The 18,838-nt window shown below is 41.6% G+C and overlaps 1 protein-coding gene and 1 long non-coding RNA gene across 4 annotated transcripts; both read right to left on the reverse strand.

Annotated features, from left to right (window-relative positions):
• Positions 1-3,755: 3,755 nt before the first annotated feature.
• LOC127011581 (uncharacterized) lies at positions 3,756-12,010 on the reverse strand. The gene is made up of 3 exons (XR_007764670.1): positions 11,076-12,010; positions 9,700-10,355; positions 3,756-4,371 (listed from the first exon to the last, which is right to left on the reverse strand). It is a non-coding gene; the product is annotated as an uncharacterized LOC127011581 (long non-coding RNA).
• Positions 12,011-17,219: 5,209 nt separating this feature from the next.
• Positions 17,220-18,626, reverse strand: LOC122818640 (uncharacterized). Of its 3 annotated transcripts, XM_050887560.1 has the most exons (3): positions 18,430-18,626; positions 17,673-17,844; positions 17,220-17,537 (listed from the first exon to the last, which is right to left on the reverse strand). In XM_050887560.1, the coding sequence occupies exons 2-3, from the start codon at positions 17,792-17,794 to the stop codon at positions 17,306-17,308; spliced, it is 354 nt and encodes a 117-aa protein (XP_050743517.1). In that variant the 5' UTR covers positions 17,795-17,844; positions 18,430-18,626; the 3' UTR covers positions 17,220-17,305. The 3 variants fall into 3 exon arrangements, 2 of the variants coding, with proteins under 2 accessions (XP_050743517.1, XP_043949283.1); XR_006368123.2 differs by having other exon boundaries at positions 17,220-17,606; positions 17,673-18,626; XM_044093348.1 differs by having other exon boundaries at positions 17,673-18,626.
• Positions 18,627-18,838: the final 212 nt, after the last annotated feature.

Raw genomic sequence — 18,838 nt, forward strand, 5'->3', positions numbered from 1 at the left:
TCTGGTCAATATTTTCAAAACTTTTTAGAAAACCAATAATTAAAAACCACTATTTTTAAATAAAAAAGAACGTAGGTACTTATAAAATGTAAAACTAAAAAATCAAACATTTTTAAATTTTTGTTGTGATATTATTATATCCTTTTAGTTTTTTAATATATTTATATATATATATTGAATATACACACTCAGAAAAAAACACCGTGCTAAATACAAGTACAAGCAGCCTTGATTTAAGAAAAATTGTATGCTTATTATTTAAAAACGTTCGTGCTCAAACAATTCTCAAATTGAGCACTTTTTGGAATTTTAATGTCTGCCAACTCTAATAATTCCCAACTGTTTATTCACAATGTGCTTGATATATAAGGCACATAAAGTGCACAATGTTAATGCCCATGAGCGGCAAGTCGTAAGTAACATAAAACAATAATATTATTTTTTATACCTTGTTCACTTCGTTTCAGTTTCCAATACTTATTTCGCTATTTCTAGAATATAATAAGAACAAGAATTAAATCATGCCTGAACCCTCTTACTTTATTATTAAGTCGTTCTTGTTTTTATTCCAAACATAACTATACTTCAGAATTATTCATACTTGATTGAAGACCGAATGGTTCTTAAACTAAGTATTTTAGGTCTCGAAAATTCGTGCTTAAAACAGTACTTTTTGGGTTCTGTATTTTCCATGCTTGTCAAAGTTTTGACGCCGAAAATACTTGGTTCAAGCACGGAATATTTAATTTTTTCCTGAGTGTATACATATTGAATACAATATATTGAATGAGATTTGATTTAGGTTCCGTAACAAAGATTTTCTACTAAAGGTGCGTGAACAAATGCTTCAACATAATGCCAGAAAACGCCGGATGGGGCCCACTGTGAGCACTCGGTTGGCCAGCCAATCGCTTCGAGCGGCGCTTTTCAACTTTCATTAGAAATTATCGGACGCCACGCCCACTTTCGTGGAGTATCCGAATCCCCGAGTGAGCGAGTGCGGGGATATGCTGGAAGTGGGATTAGCGGCAGCGATATCGCCAGCTCCCTTGCCGCGGCCCGAAGCCGCCCTCGCCGATTTTAGCACATCTTAATTCGATAATTGCCAATAATTGCCGTTAATGGAGGGATGAGACAACAACTGGCGCAACGCCATTGATAAGCCGGGGGATCGGGGTGGGGGCCACCGAAAATATGGGTTTTTCGCGGCTGCAGTTGTTTGGGCCGGGGCACAGCAGCGACAAACAAACGGGCGGATGGACAAACAAAACAAAGGCCCCCAACCTCCGATGGAACCGTATAGGCATGGGCAAAAACAAAAGAGCCAGACGGGCCGTCAAGCAATTTTTATCGCTTCATTTTTAATTTATTAATTATTTATTTGTTTGCTTGAACGAACGACGCTGTCGTTTATTGTCGTCTTCGCATCGCTCCGCGGTGTTGTGTCTCAATTTCGGTGTTCCGACGTCACGACATGGATATGGCGTGGATATAAACGGGTAAGAGTATATTGATGTTGATAAACAGATGCGGGCCCATCCAAGCGTACACTTGAGTGTATCTCGCAGATACACACATCTGTACAGTCGCACAGTCGCACAGCCGCCCAGCATATCCGCAATGTTTTGGCCTTCTTGCCGCCCGAGAACCCAAGAACATTTGCTCGAGCGACTGTTCCCCTCATTTCGCGCTCTTTGTCAACTTTATGTTCAAACAGAATGTACCTGCAAACATACGCTTTTTTGCGTAAATAAGCCCGAATGAGCTATCGAACGAATTAGGTTCGTTAAACCCGCTTTCAAGGCCGGCGGATAACCCACATTTGTTGTTCGAAAATAGCTGGTTTTGAAACGTCTTTGGAAATCATAGAGCCACTCTTGGCTTGAAAGATGGATAGAATCGAATTACGTTTGTAAAGAATTCGATTCTCCGAATCTTACAGATTGCAAACTGTGAAGTATAGTATCTACTCTTCTTCTCCCTTTTAGGTATTTTCCTATATTTTCTGCCACCCTTGGCTTGAAAGATAGATAGAATCGAATTACGTTTGTAAAGAATTCGATTCTTCGAATCTTACAGATTGCAAACTGTGAAGTACAGTATCTACTCTTCTTCTCTCTTTTAGGTATTTTCCTATATTTTTTGCCACCCTTGGCTTGAAAGATAGATAGAATCGAATTACGTTTGTAAAGAATTCGATTCTCCGAATCTTACAGATTGCAACTGTGAAGTACAGTATCTACTCTTCTTCTCCCTTTTAGGTATTTTCCTATATTTTCTGCCACCCTTGGCTTGAAAGATGGATAGAATCGAATTACGTTTGTAAAGAATTCGATTCTCCGAATCTTACAGATTGCAAACTCTGAAATACAGTATCTACTCTTCTTCTCTCTTTTAGGTATTTTCCTATATTTTCTGCCACTCTTGGACCGCCTTTTGCACTGCGCAATTGATCCTAATGGAATAATACTAAAGTGCAGGCCTGCTTTAAACATGTCGACGTCATCAGGCGGGCAAATAGCACCGCCGTTTATCAATCTCGTGTATCTCGTGAATACGTGCATATGTATCCGCAGATAGGGAGCGATCGGGATCGGAATCGGGGACAGGGGCCAGCGCCATCGCCTTGGTGTCCCTCGTTTGATTGTCAATTTATTTATTAGCCATCGCGATTCAATCCCGCTCCACCCCGCACCGCCGCCCGCTCAATTACACCCAAGACAACACAATCTGCACTGATCTGCCCCAAGCTGACTTGGTTAAGATCGAGTGCGTGTGTATGCTGCGGGATGTATATGTATCTCATGGGTGTCTGATTCATTTGGCCTCCTCAGTGCGTCACCCGGATGCCAGTGGACGCTGGGAGATCCGATCCGCTTCGAGGCGATGCGACTCCAGCCATAATGGCTTATGCAATTATCGTAGACACCACATGATAGCCCCTGTAAGCGCGAGACGGGGCGCTAATTGGAGGCGCGACACGTGCAAATATCTTCTAAAGGCTATGGCTGCGTTCTGAGCCGCCTATTAATCAAATCTGTGCGAGGTTGCATAACGCCCACAGCCCGCAAGTGGCAATGACAAGAAAAACCCCCAAAACAAAGACGAAATCCTCAGCAGTCATCTCCAGATACTTAGCTCTGCTCGGCTGACTAACGCGCAGATAAGCCCCGGCCCGTGATAAGATAGCCGAAGGTGGCCAGCTCAAGTCGGGTTATGGAAAACGTATTCAGATGTTGGCCCAAAGAATTCGTCTGGCGCGCAAACTAGTTTTTCCAAACGGTATTTCGAGCTAGACATTAGTATGGTAATCGCGGCCCAGGGAAAATTCCATTGTACAAATAATGGGTGTTGTAAAGCGCGAAGATACTCCCCATTATCACTGCGTATTAATACATCTCGTTGGGAGTTTGGGGCCCTAATCGTCATGACTTTATCGTCTCCCAAAGATAAAGGCAATAAACTAAATGAATCATTTAATAACAGTAGTATCTTTGAGGTACTCTGAAAGGCATTCTCGTAGAATTCTTATAGAATATATATAGCATTTACTTGGAATTTATAAAAACATATATTTTTACAATGCCAGAACCCAGAACGCAGGCCGCTGACTAAGCCAGCGACATTTTCACAGACCTGTGAAATCCCATGGGTCTTTTCGGAGATAAGAGTGCGTTAGAATTCGTGGACCGCGCTCCGCTGTTTGTGTTTGGCTTTGGCAAATTGCAAATCACTTTATGAGCTCTGCAAACTGTAAATCTAGCGCCCAGCGGCGGCTGTATCTGTTCGTGGGCCCATTTATCTGGGCGATCCAGCGACACCCATGTGGGTCAGACGGCGACGAGTGTATGCGAGTGCGCGTATTTGCCTAGCGCCCCGCTACCGCACTTGAATTTTTAATAACCTTTTCAAGTTCACTGCCTCGGAGCGCCGTATCATCGTATCATTGTATCATAATCATTGTTTATTGTCCTATCCTCGGCATTTCATCATCTGCAGCAACATTCGATTCGATTTGGGTTTCGGTTTGGGTTTCGGTTTCGGTTCGTCTTCGTTATCGCCGCCGCCATTCATTCATTAATTCAATCAATTAATAATGGCTAAGAACAATTAACACTTGGCCAAGCCGACACAGATATAGCTGCGGATACAGATACATCCACACCCGGCGGACCGCTCTGCTCCGGACGCAATTGGTTTCCATCCGCCGCGATCCGCCGATCCATCGATCCATCCAACTCCTCTGTCTCATTCGATGATATTTTCATCTCGTTGCTCGTATCTGGCGTGAATTGGGGGCTGCGGCTGCAGGGATCGGGGGAGTTTTAATGACATCGATGGACCCTAACAGAGCGGCAGAGTTACATTGAACTGCGAAGATAAATAGATACATTCACTGGGGTAATGAAGAGGGATCAAGATGCAATATTTAAAATATTTTAATTTACTTTCTTAGGTACCTAAATCAGACAAATATTCAAAGAGGGATCAAGATACAATATTTAAAATTTCAATGTACTTTCTAAGGTACCTAATTCAGACAAATATTCAATTATATACTCATCCCAAAATTATTTATTTAAATGATTATGGATTAGAATGTTTCTGCTTAAAAGCTTTAAAATGAAAGAAATATATTTAAAACAAGAAATATTTTATTTATCTGTTCTCAGGTTAAAAGGCAATTGAAAATTACCTACAAAATTGATTAACCTTTTTATGAATGTTGAAAAATACTGGCGAAACTTAATTTTAATAGGGAAAGAACATTCTCTAAGGGCATGTGGCTTATTTCTTTGAAATAGCATACAAAAATGTATTACTTTCATTACCCACACTTACTTATCAAAACAGAAGTCTTATTCTAAATGCACTGTCAGAAAGATTGCCTTATTCAAGCTGATACCCCTTTAATTAAATGTATTTAAAGTAGCAGGAAGTACCTCGGCCTTCAGTGAATTTCCACCTCCGCATCCGATAGCTACTCATCCTTAGACAGCTCTTCGGTAATGCAAAAACCCATTAAATTTCTCTGATTACGTTTTAAGTGCTAGGTTTTAATTAAAACGGAGCGATTTTCGGGGCGTTGAAGTGCCTAATTTAAAATAGACAAGGTGTGAATCACTGCCTATGAGTGCTCTAAATTAACGCATAGTGAAATTGATTTCAAATTGATTTATGATATTTTTGGCGGGGCAAGTACACAGATTAAATCGAGCCTTGAGGAGTCATGCGAGGGTGTGAATCACACTCAATACGGCAATTTCATCAGCTTGGACGGTGGCTTTTTCGCAGGGAACTGTAAGAACCACGGTGGACATAGTATTTTCTCCAATCGAGCGCAAACAGTTCGTTAATATGGTAAATAATCATTAAAGCGCTTGAACAGCTGCCGCTGTTTGCAGCGAATGATGATCTGGTGCTGGGTGCTGGGTGCTGGGTGCTGGAAATGATAAATATAGATCCCCAAGAAGCGAGTGTAACTTGTGCCTTTATTTACCCAGTCACAGTTAATTAAACAGCACCTCTCAGCCAGCTCCCCAAATCGTTTGCGAATCAAGGTAGCTGCACAACGAGCCCAACTAAACGACATAAATCACACGGGCTCGCCGCACACCTAATGGATATTAATAGCAGAATAAGCCCTCAGCCGAGTGATGATTGAGTGCGGGAAAGTCTGATCTGCCGGCTGCCATTTAAATACTAATTGTCTTTGCATTTTTCGCTGGAACTTCTGCGGCGCAACTGGATTTTGGACTCCAAATGCCAATTGCCAATTGCCAATTGCCCAACCCCAGCCCCAACCCATTTGGGCCCACGCACGCGAGCCCCGGCCAAGAAGTCCACGGGCCGCAACGGTAGTTCGGTCTAGATCGGGGACCCAGTATCGGCCCGCTTTGAGTCATTAGCCAGCGCCGGGCGCAGCCATCAATCTTCCAATTGTCTGTGTCCACAGCTCGGCTTAGCCCCTTCGATCCCATCCCATCCCATCCGATCCGATCTGATCCGATCCCGTGCGCAGACCCGGAGGTTTTTTTGGTTGCCGAGTGGTATGCTGAGAGGGAATAGTTGAAATGATAGAGAGATAGTATTAGACGTAGACACAGATATAAAATGGTAGTATCTTAGAGCCTATGGGCTAATAGCATTGAGGTATTTCATGTATCTTTGCATAAACATCAAAGATAACTAATAGTCATTCCATTTCGTCAACTACTTTGGCTCACACTTACAAGCCAGGTACACCAAACTAGAGTAACACAATCTATCATTATTAAAATAAAAAAATTTCTTGGATAGTTTGGAGATAATATAGGGAGTACCAAACCCGGAACCAAAGGGAGGGCTATTAGATACAGCTGGGTAGGTCGAAGTTTGCTGGCCAGTCTATCGTTCACTCCGCTCCACCATTCAAGATTCCAAGAATGGGATCTAAGTGAGATCTGAATGGCGTGGAAAACGGCGACAAGTACGGAGCTGCGAGCGGAGTACCCCCATTAAGGGTATGTAAATAAATATTGTTGAAAACCGGCAAGGCGGCGACGGCGCTGAAAGCAGAAAACAGCCCGAAACCGCCTGGGGCCGGTTGAAACTAGAATCGGTGGTTCGGATCGGTGGACCGCTCGGATCAGTTCGGATCGGTTGGGTTTTGGCTTGGTTTCGGCTCGGATGGGGCTGGCTGGGTTGACTTGGCCGGCGTCAAGTGGGGCCAACTTAAGACGGGCCCATTAAGACGATTTGCGGGCCTCGGACATTGAAAACTAACCAGCTGGCCAAAGGCGACAAGACCCGCCAGATTTACCGCCTTTGGCCAGCACCTGACAAAGAAGCAGAATCGGCCGAGACGAAGATCCCCGAAAGGCCACAAATTATGGACATGGCCGAGGAAATGCATTAAGCCGACTTAAATATGATAATGATGCGGGGCTCTTAGGGGGTTCCGAGCTTTCACATTCGCCAGGATAACGACTGGGGAATACCTGGTAGGAGTACGGAATATTAGAGGAAGGAAGAGTCCATTTAAAACTGATCCAAATCATATCTTCTTTGACTCTTTTAATCATTGTATTGTAAACAAACAGTATAGTTTATATCATAAAAGTTGAGGTTAAGTTGCTAAACCTCAGGTTAAACTAAGAGCAGGCTGTAAATTCTGAACCTTTATACATTTTCTAGGCTTACAACCTACTCTTAGTTGGTAGTCTTAGCTTTAAGGTTAAACCCTTCCATATTTCAACATAAGAACCGAAAAGCGACTGTTAATATTTTTGTTGTAAGGTAAACACTACCATATCTTACCTTGTATATATCTATCTATCTTGTGAAATGCATTTTTATAGTTCATATTTTAAGAGACAACCTTACTCACTCGAATATGGGAAAGATTCAAGCCCTTTTGGGGGGGCAAAAACCATTCTGACCCCCAAGGCATGTCCCCTCCCTTAGGGCTTCCCAGAAGCACAGAACACTGCCAGGCCGCCGCCGCTGGTGTGGCAATCGCACAGGCGCCCCTCGCCGGGGCTGGCAAACCGTGTCGCATAATTTGCAGTGAACCGCAATCGGCATAACTCATACGCCGCGTGTCCCAAATGGAGGTTAAGAGCCAGTGCAGTCGGTGCAGTGCCAGTTCGAGTGTCTATAAATAAATCTCCCGATGCAATCGCAAACTGGTCTGTCCACTCGGGCCGCGCCGTGTCCAAAGGCAAGCAGAGAGCCAAAACCAGCAGCCGGTCCGCTCGCAGGCGATCCGTTCCGAGGCGATCCGAGCGGCGGCGAGACGGAGTGGCCTGCAGTTGCATGCCGAAAAACGGCCAAAACGCGTCAGCAGCAGTATATTTCGGCCGCAGTCATTTCTTGGCTGCTTTTGGCAGCCATGATGGTCAAGGACGTACATTAACCAGGTCCGGCGGCGGGGTACAGTGAAGACAAAGGCCAGGCAAACAATTACATAAACGCGACAGGTAGTCGGCGCACTTGGTGGCCAGAGGAAGCCAGGCATGAGGAAAAGCATAATTAAATGAATCGAAATAATGAGCGAAAAGGAATATGAATAATACGAACCGAAGATATGTAGATAAAGTCCCTGCTAAAAGTGCTCAAGGAAGCTGACAAATACCTTGACTACCTTAGGAATGTTTTCTACATCAGTAAGTCATCATAGAATTTCTTTTATCAAACAAAGAAAAATGCAAAAAATATAAATATATAAAAGACTGAGAGGAAACGAGTAAATGTATTAATTAATTATTAATTAATACCGAAACACTCATATTGAAATATCTAAAGTAAGTGGAGAAGTGCTAAAGAACACCTATTTTGCCATCTCAAAAGTAAGTAGACAAGTGCTGAAAAAGGTCTGAAAATCATCAAGCACAAGGCAGCTCAACTCGGTTCATAATTCAGAACTCAAATATAATTAATTGGTTTGGCAAGTTGGCAAAACCTTTCTAAACCGTTCCTTGCTTCTGTTATTTCTTTTTTCCGTGCTGACATTGCTCACTTGGCTGCACGTGGCGTATGCGCAATATTCTGTGGTCGCTGGTCGATGGTCGCTGGTCGGTGGCCAGTCTGAGATCTCGAGTTAGCGGCAGCCACACCCCGAAACAAGAATGTCGCTTTTTGCTGGGACTTATTTCAATTGCAATTTTTATTCCGCCGCCCAGCGTTTTTATGCCGCATTTTATTGGCCAACAATGGGAGCTGAATTTCGGTGTTTTGCCCAGTTCCCTCTCTTATGGCAAGGCCGTTCATAAAAACATATATGCGATGCCGATCTGGCCTGATTGCCGATTGCATTTTATTGATTTTATTACTTTGTGCTCATGGCCCCTTGAGTTTACAGCCTTTCGGCCCTTTTCGCGAGCATTCTCGAGATCAGCCAAGGGATTGTGTAAATGTGCATCCCGAAGATCAAAGCTTTGTAAGTACAAAGTACGACTTCCCCCCTAAAAGCCCCTCGAAATATTCACGTGTGATATAACTTTCATGCGCGTAATCATTTCAGGTGTTACACAAACCTCCAGCCCAGCGGGGCCCCACAATGGGCGTTGGGGAGAAAACACTTGACAACCGATTTTCTCCCACAACAGATCAGTGGCACCGCCCCGAACATCCGTCCCAAGAGGCTCGGGACCTTGACTACCAAACGCGAGCTACTTTTCAATGTCGCCGCTCGGCGGCGCGCACAATGCTACTTCCAGATACATCTGGGGTGTTGTTCGAGATACTTTCTGGGTACGATCCGAGCCGTGCTCACGGCCTTCCCCGTGTTGCCTGCGCTGTCTATGCCACACGCCACACACATTGACGTAGCAGACTCCTTCCAACTGGCGGTAAACACCATTTATGTACTTAATATCTATTTATTTTGTATTTTTCGCCGTTGTTCGCCTCTCTCAGGGTAAGTTTTTCCAAACAATAGCGGGAAAAAATTAGCACAGCTGCTTCAAAAAAAAACGTATACGACGACGAAGAGGGGGAAAAAATCGAGCTGAGTACGTGAAAAGCGCGAATGCAAATATAAATATTATTGCAAAAATGGAATCGAACAAAAAGGCCGGGAGGCTGAGAAAACTATTTAGTTTTTTCCAACATAATACCCCAAAAGTAAATTGCAATTAGCAGCAATTTGCGAACTATCTAATTGATAAGCCCCATGTTTGCTCGCGCTGCGCCAGGTGAAATTCCTAGTCTACAAACCGCAATCCGTAATCCGCAGTCCGCAATCCGCCATCCGCCATCCGCCATCCGTAATCCCGTCCAGACTTTGCACAGCCTTCCGAGAGTGATCAGTCATCGCGGCAATTAATGCACGACATTAGAGTGGACCATTAACACGGCGGCGCTAAGTGCCCATCCTCCGGCGGTCAGCACCCCTTCAACCCTTGATTAATTATCGCCAATCAATGAAAAGTCGCGTCTTGCGAAAGCCCATTCGTGGGTCTCTTTTGTTTGTCAACTGGCTGTGTTGTGGGCCTTTAATCTAGGCACTGGACTGGGAATCGCTACCGAAAATTGAAAATTGGGCTGCCCGTCTGGGGGAGGCCGGTCCTCAGCGCCCGATCTTCTGGCCGGAGAATCGAATCCGGTTTATTTTCGGCTCTTCTGTTGTGGCTTTCGTCCCCGGCATCATGACAAATGACTGGCGATCCATCAAAATGTGCCAAACACTCGGTTATTTATGAATGTGGCGTAGCAAATGTCCAGCGTTCCTCGTAATTTGGTTCATTTTATTGTCTGTCTCGGGGCGGGGCGGCCCTAGAGCCCCGTAGCTCTACGTGGAAAGTAATATCTAAATTCAGCCATTTTAGCACATTAAGTAAGACAGTTTACCATTTATTGCGCACTAAGTTGGCCTGCAATTATATATGTATTCACACTTGTTGTTAGTATTGTATTCACGCTGTCTTCTGAAGTAATAATTTAGGAGTACTTTATTTTATTTTGGAGTAATATTTTAAAAATAGGCAATGAACAACATTGTTTAACTTAGGTTTTTCCCTATACCTCAATCAGTTTTAAATGTATCAAAACCCTTACAATATTTTAATATTAATTAATACTATTTATATTTGTTGTGAACTGTCGAAACTAAAACACAATTAAAGACTATTATATATTTGCTTACACCACAGTTTTAAATGTATCTAAACCCCTTAACCATTTTTATATTAATAAACCCTATTTATTTTATGGTGGAGCAATATTCTAGAAATAGATAAAGAACAACATTGTTTAACTAAGTTATTTTCCTGTACCTCAATCAGTTTTAAATGTATCAAAACCCTTACACTATTCTTATATTAATTAATACTATTTATATTCGTTGTGAAAACCCCTAAACCATTTTTATATTAATAAACATTATTTATATTTGTTGTGAACCGTCGAAACTATATTTTATTTTGCAGTAATATTTAAAAATTGTTTCTGCTCGAACAACAATGTCCAACTAAATTATTTTCCTCACCCAAATAAGTTTTAAGTGCATCAACACCCCCACATAACTTTTAAATTACCTAAAATTAGCATTACTTATATTCGTTGTCAACCGTCGAAACCCCAATTAATCTTACCTTTAGCTGTTGGCGGTTTCGAAAATTAATTAACTTCTTTGTGATTCTGTCAGTACCACCACACCCATGTGCAAAGTTCTTGTCTAACAAAGCAAGTGAAAAAGGAAACGCAACTGAATATTTACTGTGAGGCTAACCAAAAAAACCATAAAACACGGCAATTTATGGGGGCTGTAAAAAGTGTATAAAAAATGTAAGTTTGACAGCGTTTTCAACGGCCACGATCTGAGCCCCCGAATAGTTATAATTCCGTTCGGCCACATAGTATAGATCTTGTTAACATATTTTCTGTTGTTCGCATACTTATGCCTCGCCGTTTGCATGCGAATTATAATTTAATTTTATCTGGGCGCTCGTACATTTTCCTTGAGGCTTCGCACAGAGTCTGAACGCAGTGTTTACAAATCAATAATGCAAAAATCCGCCTGGGAGGCGTAATCGCCATCAACAACCGTTGCGACCACGCCCTCCCCTTCCTCATCATCATTATGGCCACTTGCCCAGCGCATAAAAGTTCAATGTTTGAATACATTAAACTCGAAAACCCAGCCATCGCATGGGGGAGCTGGAGGTGGAGGCGGAGGCGGAGGCGGAGGTGGGCCAGCCTTATCGAGGGGGTGCCTGGAGGTGCCGACAGTACGAGCAACGCCAGCGAAATGACCATTTTCAATAACACTCACGTAGCATCCGAGTCGATAAATTACGATGAAAACGGCGAAAGATCCACAGCTGAAATTTCGTTGGTGGCAGCACGTCCAAAAACAACACTCAACCATCAACAATCCAGTGGCAAGCACAGAAGCGACAGCAACGGGAGCAGCAAAAGGAAGGTCACCACTTGGTGACCCCACGAAGCGTGGATGCACTCCCAAGCACGTATCAGGTATCCAAAACGATAATAAATTGTGGTACCATTTAATGATATCTTAGCTATTTGGGATTAAAAATAAATACAAATATTTTTTACCTTTTACCTAAAAATATCTTTTATTATATTTTATATTATTAAAATCAAAAAGAAATATTTTCAACTTTTAAGTACAATAGTATATACTTACTCTCCAGGATTTAAAGTGTAAAACAAAAAATAGTTGTATTTTTTGTATAATATTTTATTTTAACCTGTAAAATATATTGATATATCTTAACTCTTTCATAATAAAAATATCTTATATTACATTTTAGATTATCGAAATTAAAAATATATATTTTTACCATTTAAGTGTATTGTATATCCTAACTCTACAGGATTCAAAATATAACATATTTCAAAGGTATCAAAATCAAAATTAAATGTTCTTGCCTTTTAACTATAATGGTACATCTTAGCTCTTTAGGATTAAAACTATAAAGTATTACAATTAAAAATACACATTTTTACCCACATATTTTACTACAAATATTTTATATTAAATGTTATTTTATCAAAATCAAACATAAATGCATACGACCTTTTATTAATAATGAGATATTCTAACTCTCCAAGCTTAAAAATATATCACAACCTCCAAAATAATTATTTACCCATATGTTTCCCGCAAAATACACTTTTATTGTTAGGAAAGATAAACATAATTGTTAAAACATAAACAATTTGTATACATTTTGATGGATGTTTGGAGTACGAACGCCTTAAAGAGGAATAAACGATAGCCGAGAAGGCGTCAAATGCTAAAAAACATAATAAATATTCAATAAGTAGGATTATAATAATAACCGGAGAGACAAAGACCGGGCACATAAAGACTTCATTCAACTGAGAAAATAAATAAACATAGGCCACCAATGGATCGTAAACATATAGTACGCACTTGTAGACATTTGTTCTTCTATATAAACTACCTATTGACATCCAAGTAGGGATTTAATTGTCCACGGATATTGTGGGCTCAAATCGATTGTGAAATCCAGTGAACCGGTGTGTAGGGAAGACCAGAAACAATGCAAGGCAGACGAGTTTCGGAGAGGAAGGAACGCAATATGTGTGTGAAGGCCAAGGACGACCAGCCATTCCCTGGACTCATGGTCGGGTCAAGGGGTTTCCCACTCCTTTTTGCGGGCTGTTCACCGCCCCACCTGTCGATGGTTATTATACGGAGGGGCTCTTATCAAAGGCGATACAAAAATCAAGACAATTACGCCAGAACAATAAACAAATAATTGTTGACTAAGCCGCTTATTTATAATTCTTTATATTTAGACACTCATTGAGCACTCGGCACGAGCTGGAGCTTCGAAGATGATGTGCAAAACAAGGGAACTCTGGAGATTGGAGAATCATGTGCCAGTCTCAAGATTCTGAGGATTATCTTCAAGAGGTCCGGAATCGAGCTCTGTGGAAGCCGTGGACCTTAGCGCGTGCTTCCCCAGCGATACTTATCCTGCCTCTCCGCGTGAATCACTGCCCCCCGATAACAGGAATACTAATTTTCAATCAAACTCCGATAAGCATTTCGAGTTGCATTTTTATTTCCCAATTAATTACCCCTGCGCAGGGGTTTGTTTGTGTGATGCCTCTAAACGAAAACATCCAGAAATGCAGACGTCATTAATTAGGAAACAGATATCAGTTTCGCTGCCATCGACCATTAAATGCTCTTACTCATTAGCAAATACCGCCCGGAATTATACCGAAATTAAAAACATATTTTCCAGAGTCTCCATTCCAAAATCTTATCGAAAAAAGTAAGCAATTAGCTGGGAACCCTTCAAAACACCATTGGGAATTTCCGGAAAGGCAAACAGATAGTATTCCCTTTTTTCAACCAATTAAGCACATTTTTTTCAAATCAAGTTTATCTATATAGTTTGTTTATAGTTCGTTCGATTGCCGGCAATTAAACATTTCGGGAAAACCTCATTCACCTCACGCTGGCGAAGAGGTAACGCCGCTGAACGATAGGAATCGAGGATGATAATTGCCGCCGTGTTGATAAGGCCTTAATGAGTTGGCTAATAATTTCCAATAATTTATGGGTATCTACATGACAGGGGAGGTTAAATGGAGCACTTTTCAATATAATTCGAAGCCCTAACAAAATAAAAATAGGAAACCATTTTTTTTGATTACTGGTTATTAACCGGTTATGTGTATATTTCAAATTTTTTTTTAAAATACACTTTGAGTTAACAAACCATGTTAAAGTAAGAACATTGAAATGGATTATATAATCTTACTTCTTTTGTAATGAAGTTTTCTGTGTGTGTGGCAAAAATGTGTATTTTGAGAGAAGTTCGCCTGCGAAACGGTTCCCAAACGGTTCGTATCGGGTTGGCTTTGGTTAGGGATTTGAATTCGGGAGGTTAAATGGAGCACTTTTCAATATAATTCGAAGCCCTAACAAAAAAAATAGGAAACCATTTTTTTGATTACCGGTTATTAACCGGTTATGTGTATATTTCAAATATTTTTTTAAAATACACTTTGAGTTAACAAACCATGTTAAAGTAAGAACATTGAAATGGATTATATAATCTTACTTCTTTTGTAATGAAGTTTTCTGTGTGTGTGGCAAAAATGTGTATTTTGAGAGAAGTTCGCCTGCGAAACGGTTCCCAAACGGTTCGTATCGGGTTGGCTTTGGTTAGGAATTTGAATTCAGGCAAAATAATGCGCCAGCCGAATGTTTGCCGTTGAGCAGGTGGGTTTGAGGTGGCAGGAGGTGGTGTTTGGGGGACTCCGCCGGCAGAGGGGGGCGGCGAAGCGACCCGAGCTGGGGTTTTGAACTGGCTTGGCTGCCTTACCCGTTCACCTTGTAAATCAGCGCCACATACTAAAAATACCAGTGATCCGAGCTCTTTTGTTGTTGCTTCGCGGCTGTCGTTGTTGTCGTTTTCGTCGTTGTTGCCGCCTGGGTTTCGGCCAGTATTTGTTATTGTTTCTGCAGTCGGCCGACTCGAAGTTGGCCAACAACGCTGGCCTGAACCGCTTCTAATAGTTCATAATGCGAGCCAAACCCGTCGGCCATTTTGCTTGCAAATTTTTATATGTCTCGGATATTGTTTATGTTTTCGATTTCGGAGTTCTTCGAACTCGTCGGGGCTTTCGAGAGCTCATGAAAAATTGCCCAACCCGCTGACAACGCCAGAAGAAGCGCCACCACTGAGCGAAAAAGTGGTAAAAAAGAGTTGAAGGCAAAAGGCCATCTGGTGAACGATAAGAGGAGCCGAGAGTTTTGCCATTGCGGAAGCTTTGTTTATGCGAGTGTTTTATTTCTCATTTGTATACTCTTCAAAGAGGCCTTTTGGTTTCTGCTTTCGAGAGGCTTGCTTGCGGCATAAAATGGGGATCTTTGCTGGCAAAGCATGCTTTTCTTGAGATGTTTCCTGAAGAGTTAATCGCTCAGGTCAAGGAATACCTTCTGGTGTGTCGAAATAATTTTATCTACTTTATCTTATCCGTTTGTTTGCCGCGAAAGGGTATGTCAGCCGTGGCCTGCCGAAGTGAACTTCTTTTAACGCATTTGCCAAAAACGTGCCCGAGTCCGTTGCCCGTTGACCGATTTGTTTACTTCGGAAAAAAGAACCTGAGCGGCAGCAGCGGCACAAAGAATATTTAATAAGATGGGTCTTGAGATTCGAAGTGTCCGTGTCGCAAGAAATAGAAACACAAGCACAGGTCTCGTGGGTATACAGATGGTACGGATAGTGTGCGTGCACATGGCATTATTATTATTTGTGGAACCGGCTGGCAAGAGTGTCTCATTCGGCCCCTCAGGGTTGGCAGTTTCTTGATCCGCACAGCCCCTGTTCGCAGTTCCTGGTTCCATTGTTTTTATGGCTTACCTCGTCATATACCCACTTTTTGCCACATATCTGAGTGACTCTCTGCAGCGGAGCGGCGCTTGTAAGTGGACTCCAATTAGAACGCCGACTCCGCTTTCGGTTCGCCAATTGGCCTTGGGCCCAGCCGCACGGTTCTGCAGCGGCAGGTGAGGGAGAGAGCACTACGGGCTTAGAAAGAGAGGGCGAGAGAGCAGGCGGCTCGGGGTGGACCAACAACTAATGTATCTATTTAATAAGGCCGATCTGGAGTGGATTTAAATGGGAACTATGTGACTTTATTACTCATCCGACCTGTGGTACGTTCCTTAGAGAATTGGTTCCATGTGTACATATAAACATTTTATTTATTAAATTCCTTATTTAGTAACTAATTTACAAAATTGAGAGAAGGTTCTATTGGCTTATATTATAGCCTATAAAAATATAATAATTGTTCCTTGCTAATAAAATAAAAGATTAAATTGTTTATGTATTCTCCATTATTTATGTAATTTTAAGCAAGTTTTTGAGACTTCTATGGATAGAATTTATCACCTTTATTGTATTGATATTACTTCAACTTTAATATAACTTTAACTTTATTCAACATATTTCTTATGTTATTTTAGGTAGAAATATTAATATTATTAATGCATTGCTCCTAAATAATTATTCTGTTTCGCAATAATTGCCTAAGAGTTACAACTTTAGTATACGTTATTTATCTGTAACTACTGGTCCACCCCTTTTAATCTATCTTGTAACAGCGAGAAGGAAGCCAAGCAGAACGGATCGATACAGGTTCTAAGACTCCGTCAGCCGATCGCAGTGGAATGCATTCTGTTAAAGAAAAACCTTGCGACTAAGTTTAGCAACAATGCGATACTGCAACTCATGATTAGCAGGGTCAGTCGATCACGGCGATAAATCAGCGATAAAACTGGTATCAAAGTAATAATAGAAGTAATGAAGTGAGTCTGAGATTTCTTTCCTCGTGTAGGCATTCTCGGCAGATTATAGCACTGACATTTGGATCGACCGACTTTCTCCGCATCTCTCCAATCCTTTCACATTCTCAGCATCTGCCACTTTCATCTGTCATTTCAATTCTCACCCCTCTCAATCACATTCCGACGATTAACTACATCTGCCAACTCTCGATTTCTGTTAGATTAATTATACTTGAAAATCTTTCAGAAGAACACCAAGAGGCTTTTAGTGGCTTACGAAATGTTATACCCTACCAAGGTAAGTGCTAAATATCGGTTAGGTTCGCTTTTTGAAATAGCTGAAATATTGGTGAGTTAAAACAACATTTTTGAATTCTAAATAGTCAAATTAAATCGAAATATAATTTTAAAAATCTTCTAGTGATTCCGCAATCAGTAGGATATTTCATAATAAGAGACAATAATAATATAAAAATCCTCTTAACAATACTAATTATGAAGTATCTGCAAGTCGTTCTAGCTACCCAACCACCTCCATACGTTTTTCTTGGTCACTTTGTTTGCGTTTATTTGCTGTGAACCTGTTACAGAGTTGGTTTCCAAATGGAGACCAAAGCGGTGGCATTCCTGAGAGCCGAAAGCCGCACCCCCGAGCGCTTTCCATCTCGATCCGATTCTCATTCCCCTGCCATCCACTGTCCACCGGCCATTATCCATTCTCCTCTTACGACCTGGGGAGTACGTAGGTCTGGGGGAGAGATCAATTAAGACGGGTGATTGCCAGGCTGGCAATTAAATTCTTGCCGGGCTCTAATGTCTGTCCATAGTGTTAATTGCCAATGACTGACTCAATTCAATTGAAATGTCTATATCCGACTCTTACCTCAGCGGTGCCAGGTGGCAGTGGCGATCCGTAGGGGGTGGGGAGCCTATCTTCGATGGGAAACCTGGCACAACACAATCCAGTTGGATCCAGTAAGCCGCCAGCGGGGTTCTGGCCACCATGTCGGATGCACGATCTCTGATCTTTGTGGAAGGGAATGCGGGAAAATCCCCTACATTTAACCGCATTATGTGATTACTGGACTTTTCAATAATAAAAAGGAAAAAATCTCCCTAACTACATTTTTAGAATTTAAAGCACTCAGAAAACTAAAAAAAATTGGGACTTTTCACTTAGTTATAGTAATATAGGTCAATATTGTATATAGACTATATAACCTATTATTTGCTTTGCCAAAAGTAAAATAATCCATATAAAAAGTTTATTTTTCATAGTTAGCCAGCAAGTTTTACACCGAGAAAAACTCAAAAACTAGGGTCTTTCCATAAAATAATAATAATTATAGGCCAATATTGTAAATATTCTGTATTAATCCAGTAATTCCATATTTATGCAAAAAACTTGCAAGGATTAAAGCTCATAAATTATAGTTGTACCATAAGCAAATAATTATCAAGCTGACTTAAAAGAAAATGATACAATCTTTGTCCATTCAGTGGAAAATTAAATAATTTGCACAACCCGCTAATCGAAATTTCTTTCTGCTCTAATTTACAGACAAATTTGAGGGAAAAAACTTGTCAAACAAACAATAAAATCCGTTTATTGGCAGTACATTGCGCAAATTGATATCGACCTCTAATTGCATATTAATTAACCGCGAACTTGGCGAAAATTTTCCACCACCGCGAATTAAAAAGGCCGCCGAAAGTGTTTGCAGTTCGCGGGTAAATGCTAGAAAATCGAATCTAAGGTTCAATAAAATGTGTGGAAAGCAGTTCCCGGCGAACTCCACCACCAGACCCAACCAGTTACCGGACTAGCCGCCCAGAATGCGGCTTCCCCTGCCATAAATGGCAATTTAACGCCCGGCATCCGAAATCTTTTATGGGCCACTGTAAACGCCCCGCTAATCGATTGTGCAAATGTGACATTTTTGAGGGGCCACTTTTTGTTTGCCAAGCGTCTTACATTTTATTATTTGCCACGGTCGACTGGCTTTTGGCGACCGCCGGTGGGTGTGTGTGCCGCCGCCGGCCATCAGG

The sequence above is a fragment of the Drosophila biarmipes genome, chromosome X (genome assembly GCF_025231255.1).
Source record: "Drosophila biarmipes strain raj3 chromosome X, RU_DBia_V1.1, whole genome shotgun sequence".
Lineage (NCBI taxonomy): Eukaryota > Metazoa > Arthropoda > Insecta > Diptera > Drosophilidae > Drosophila > Drosophila biarmipes.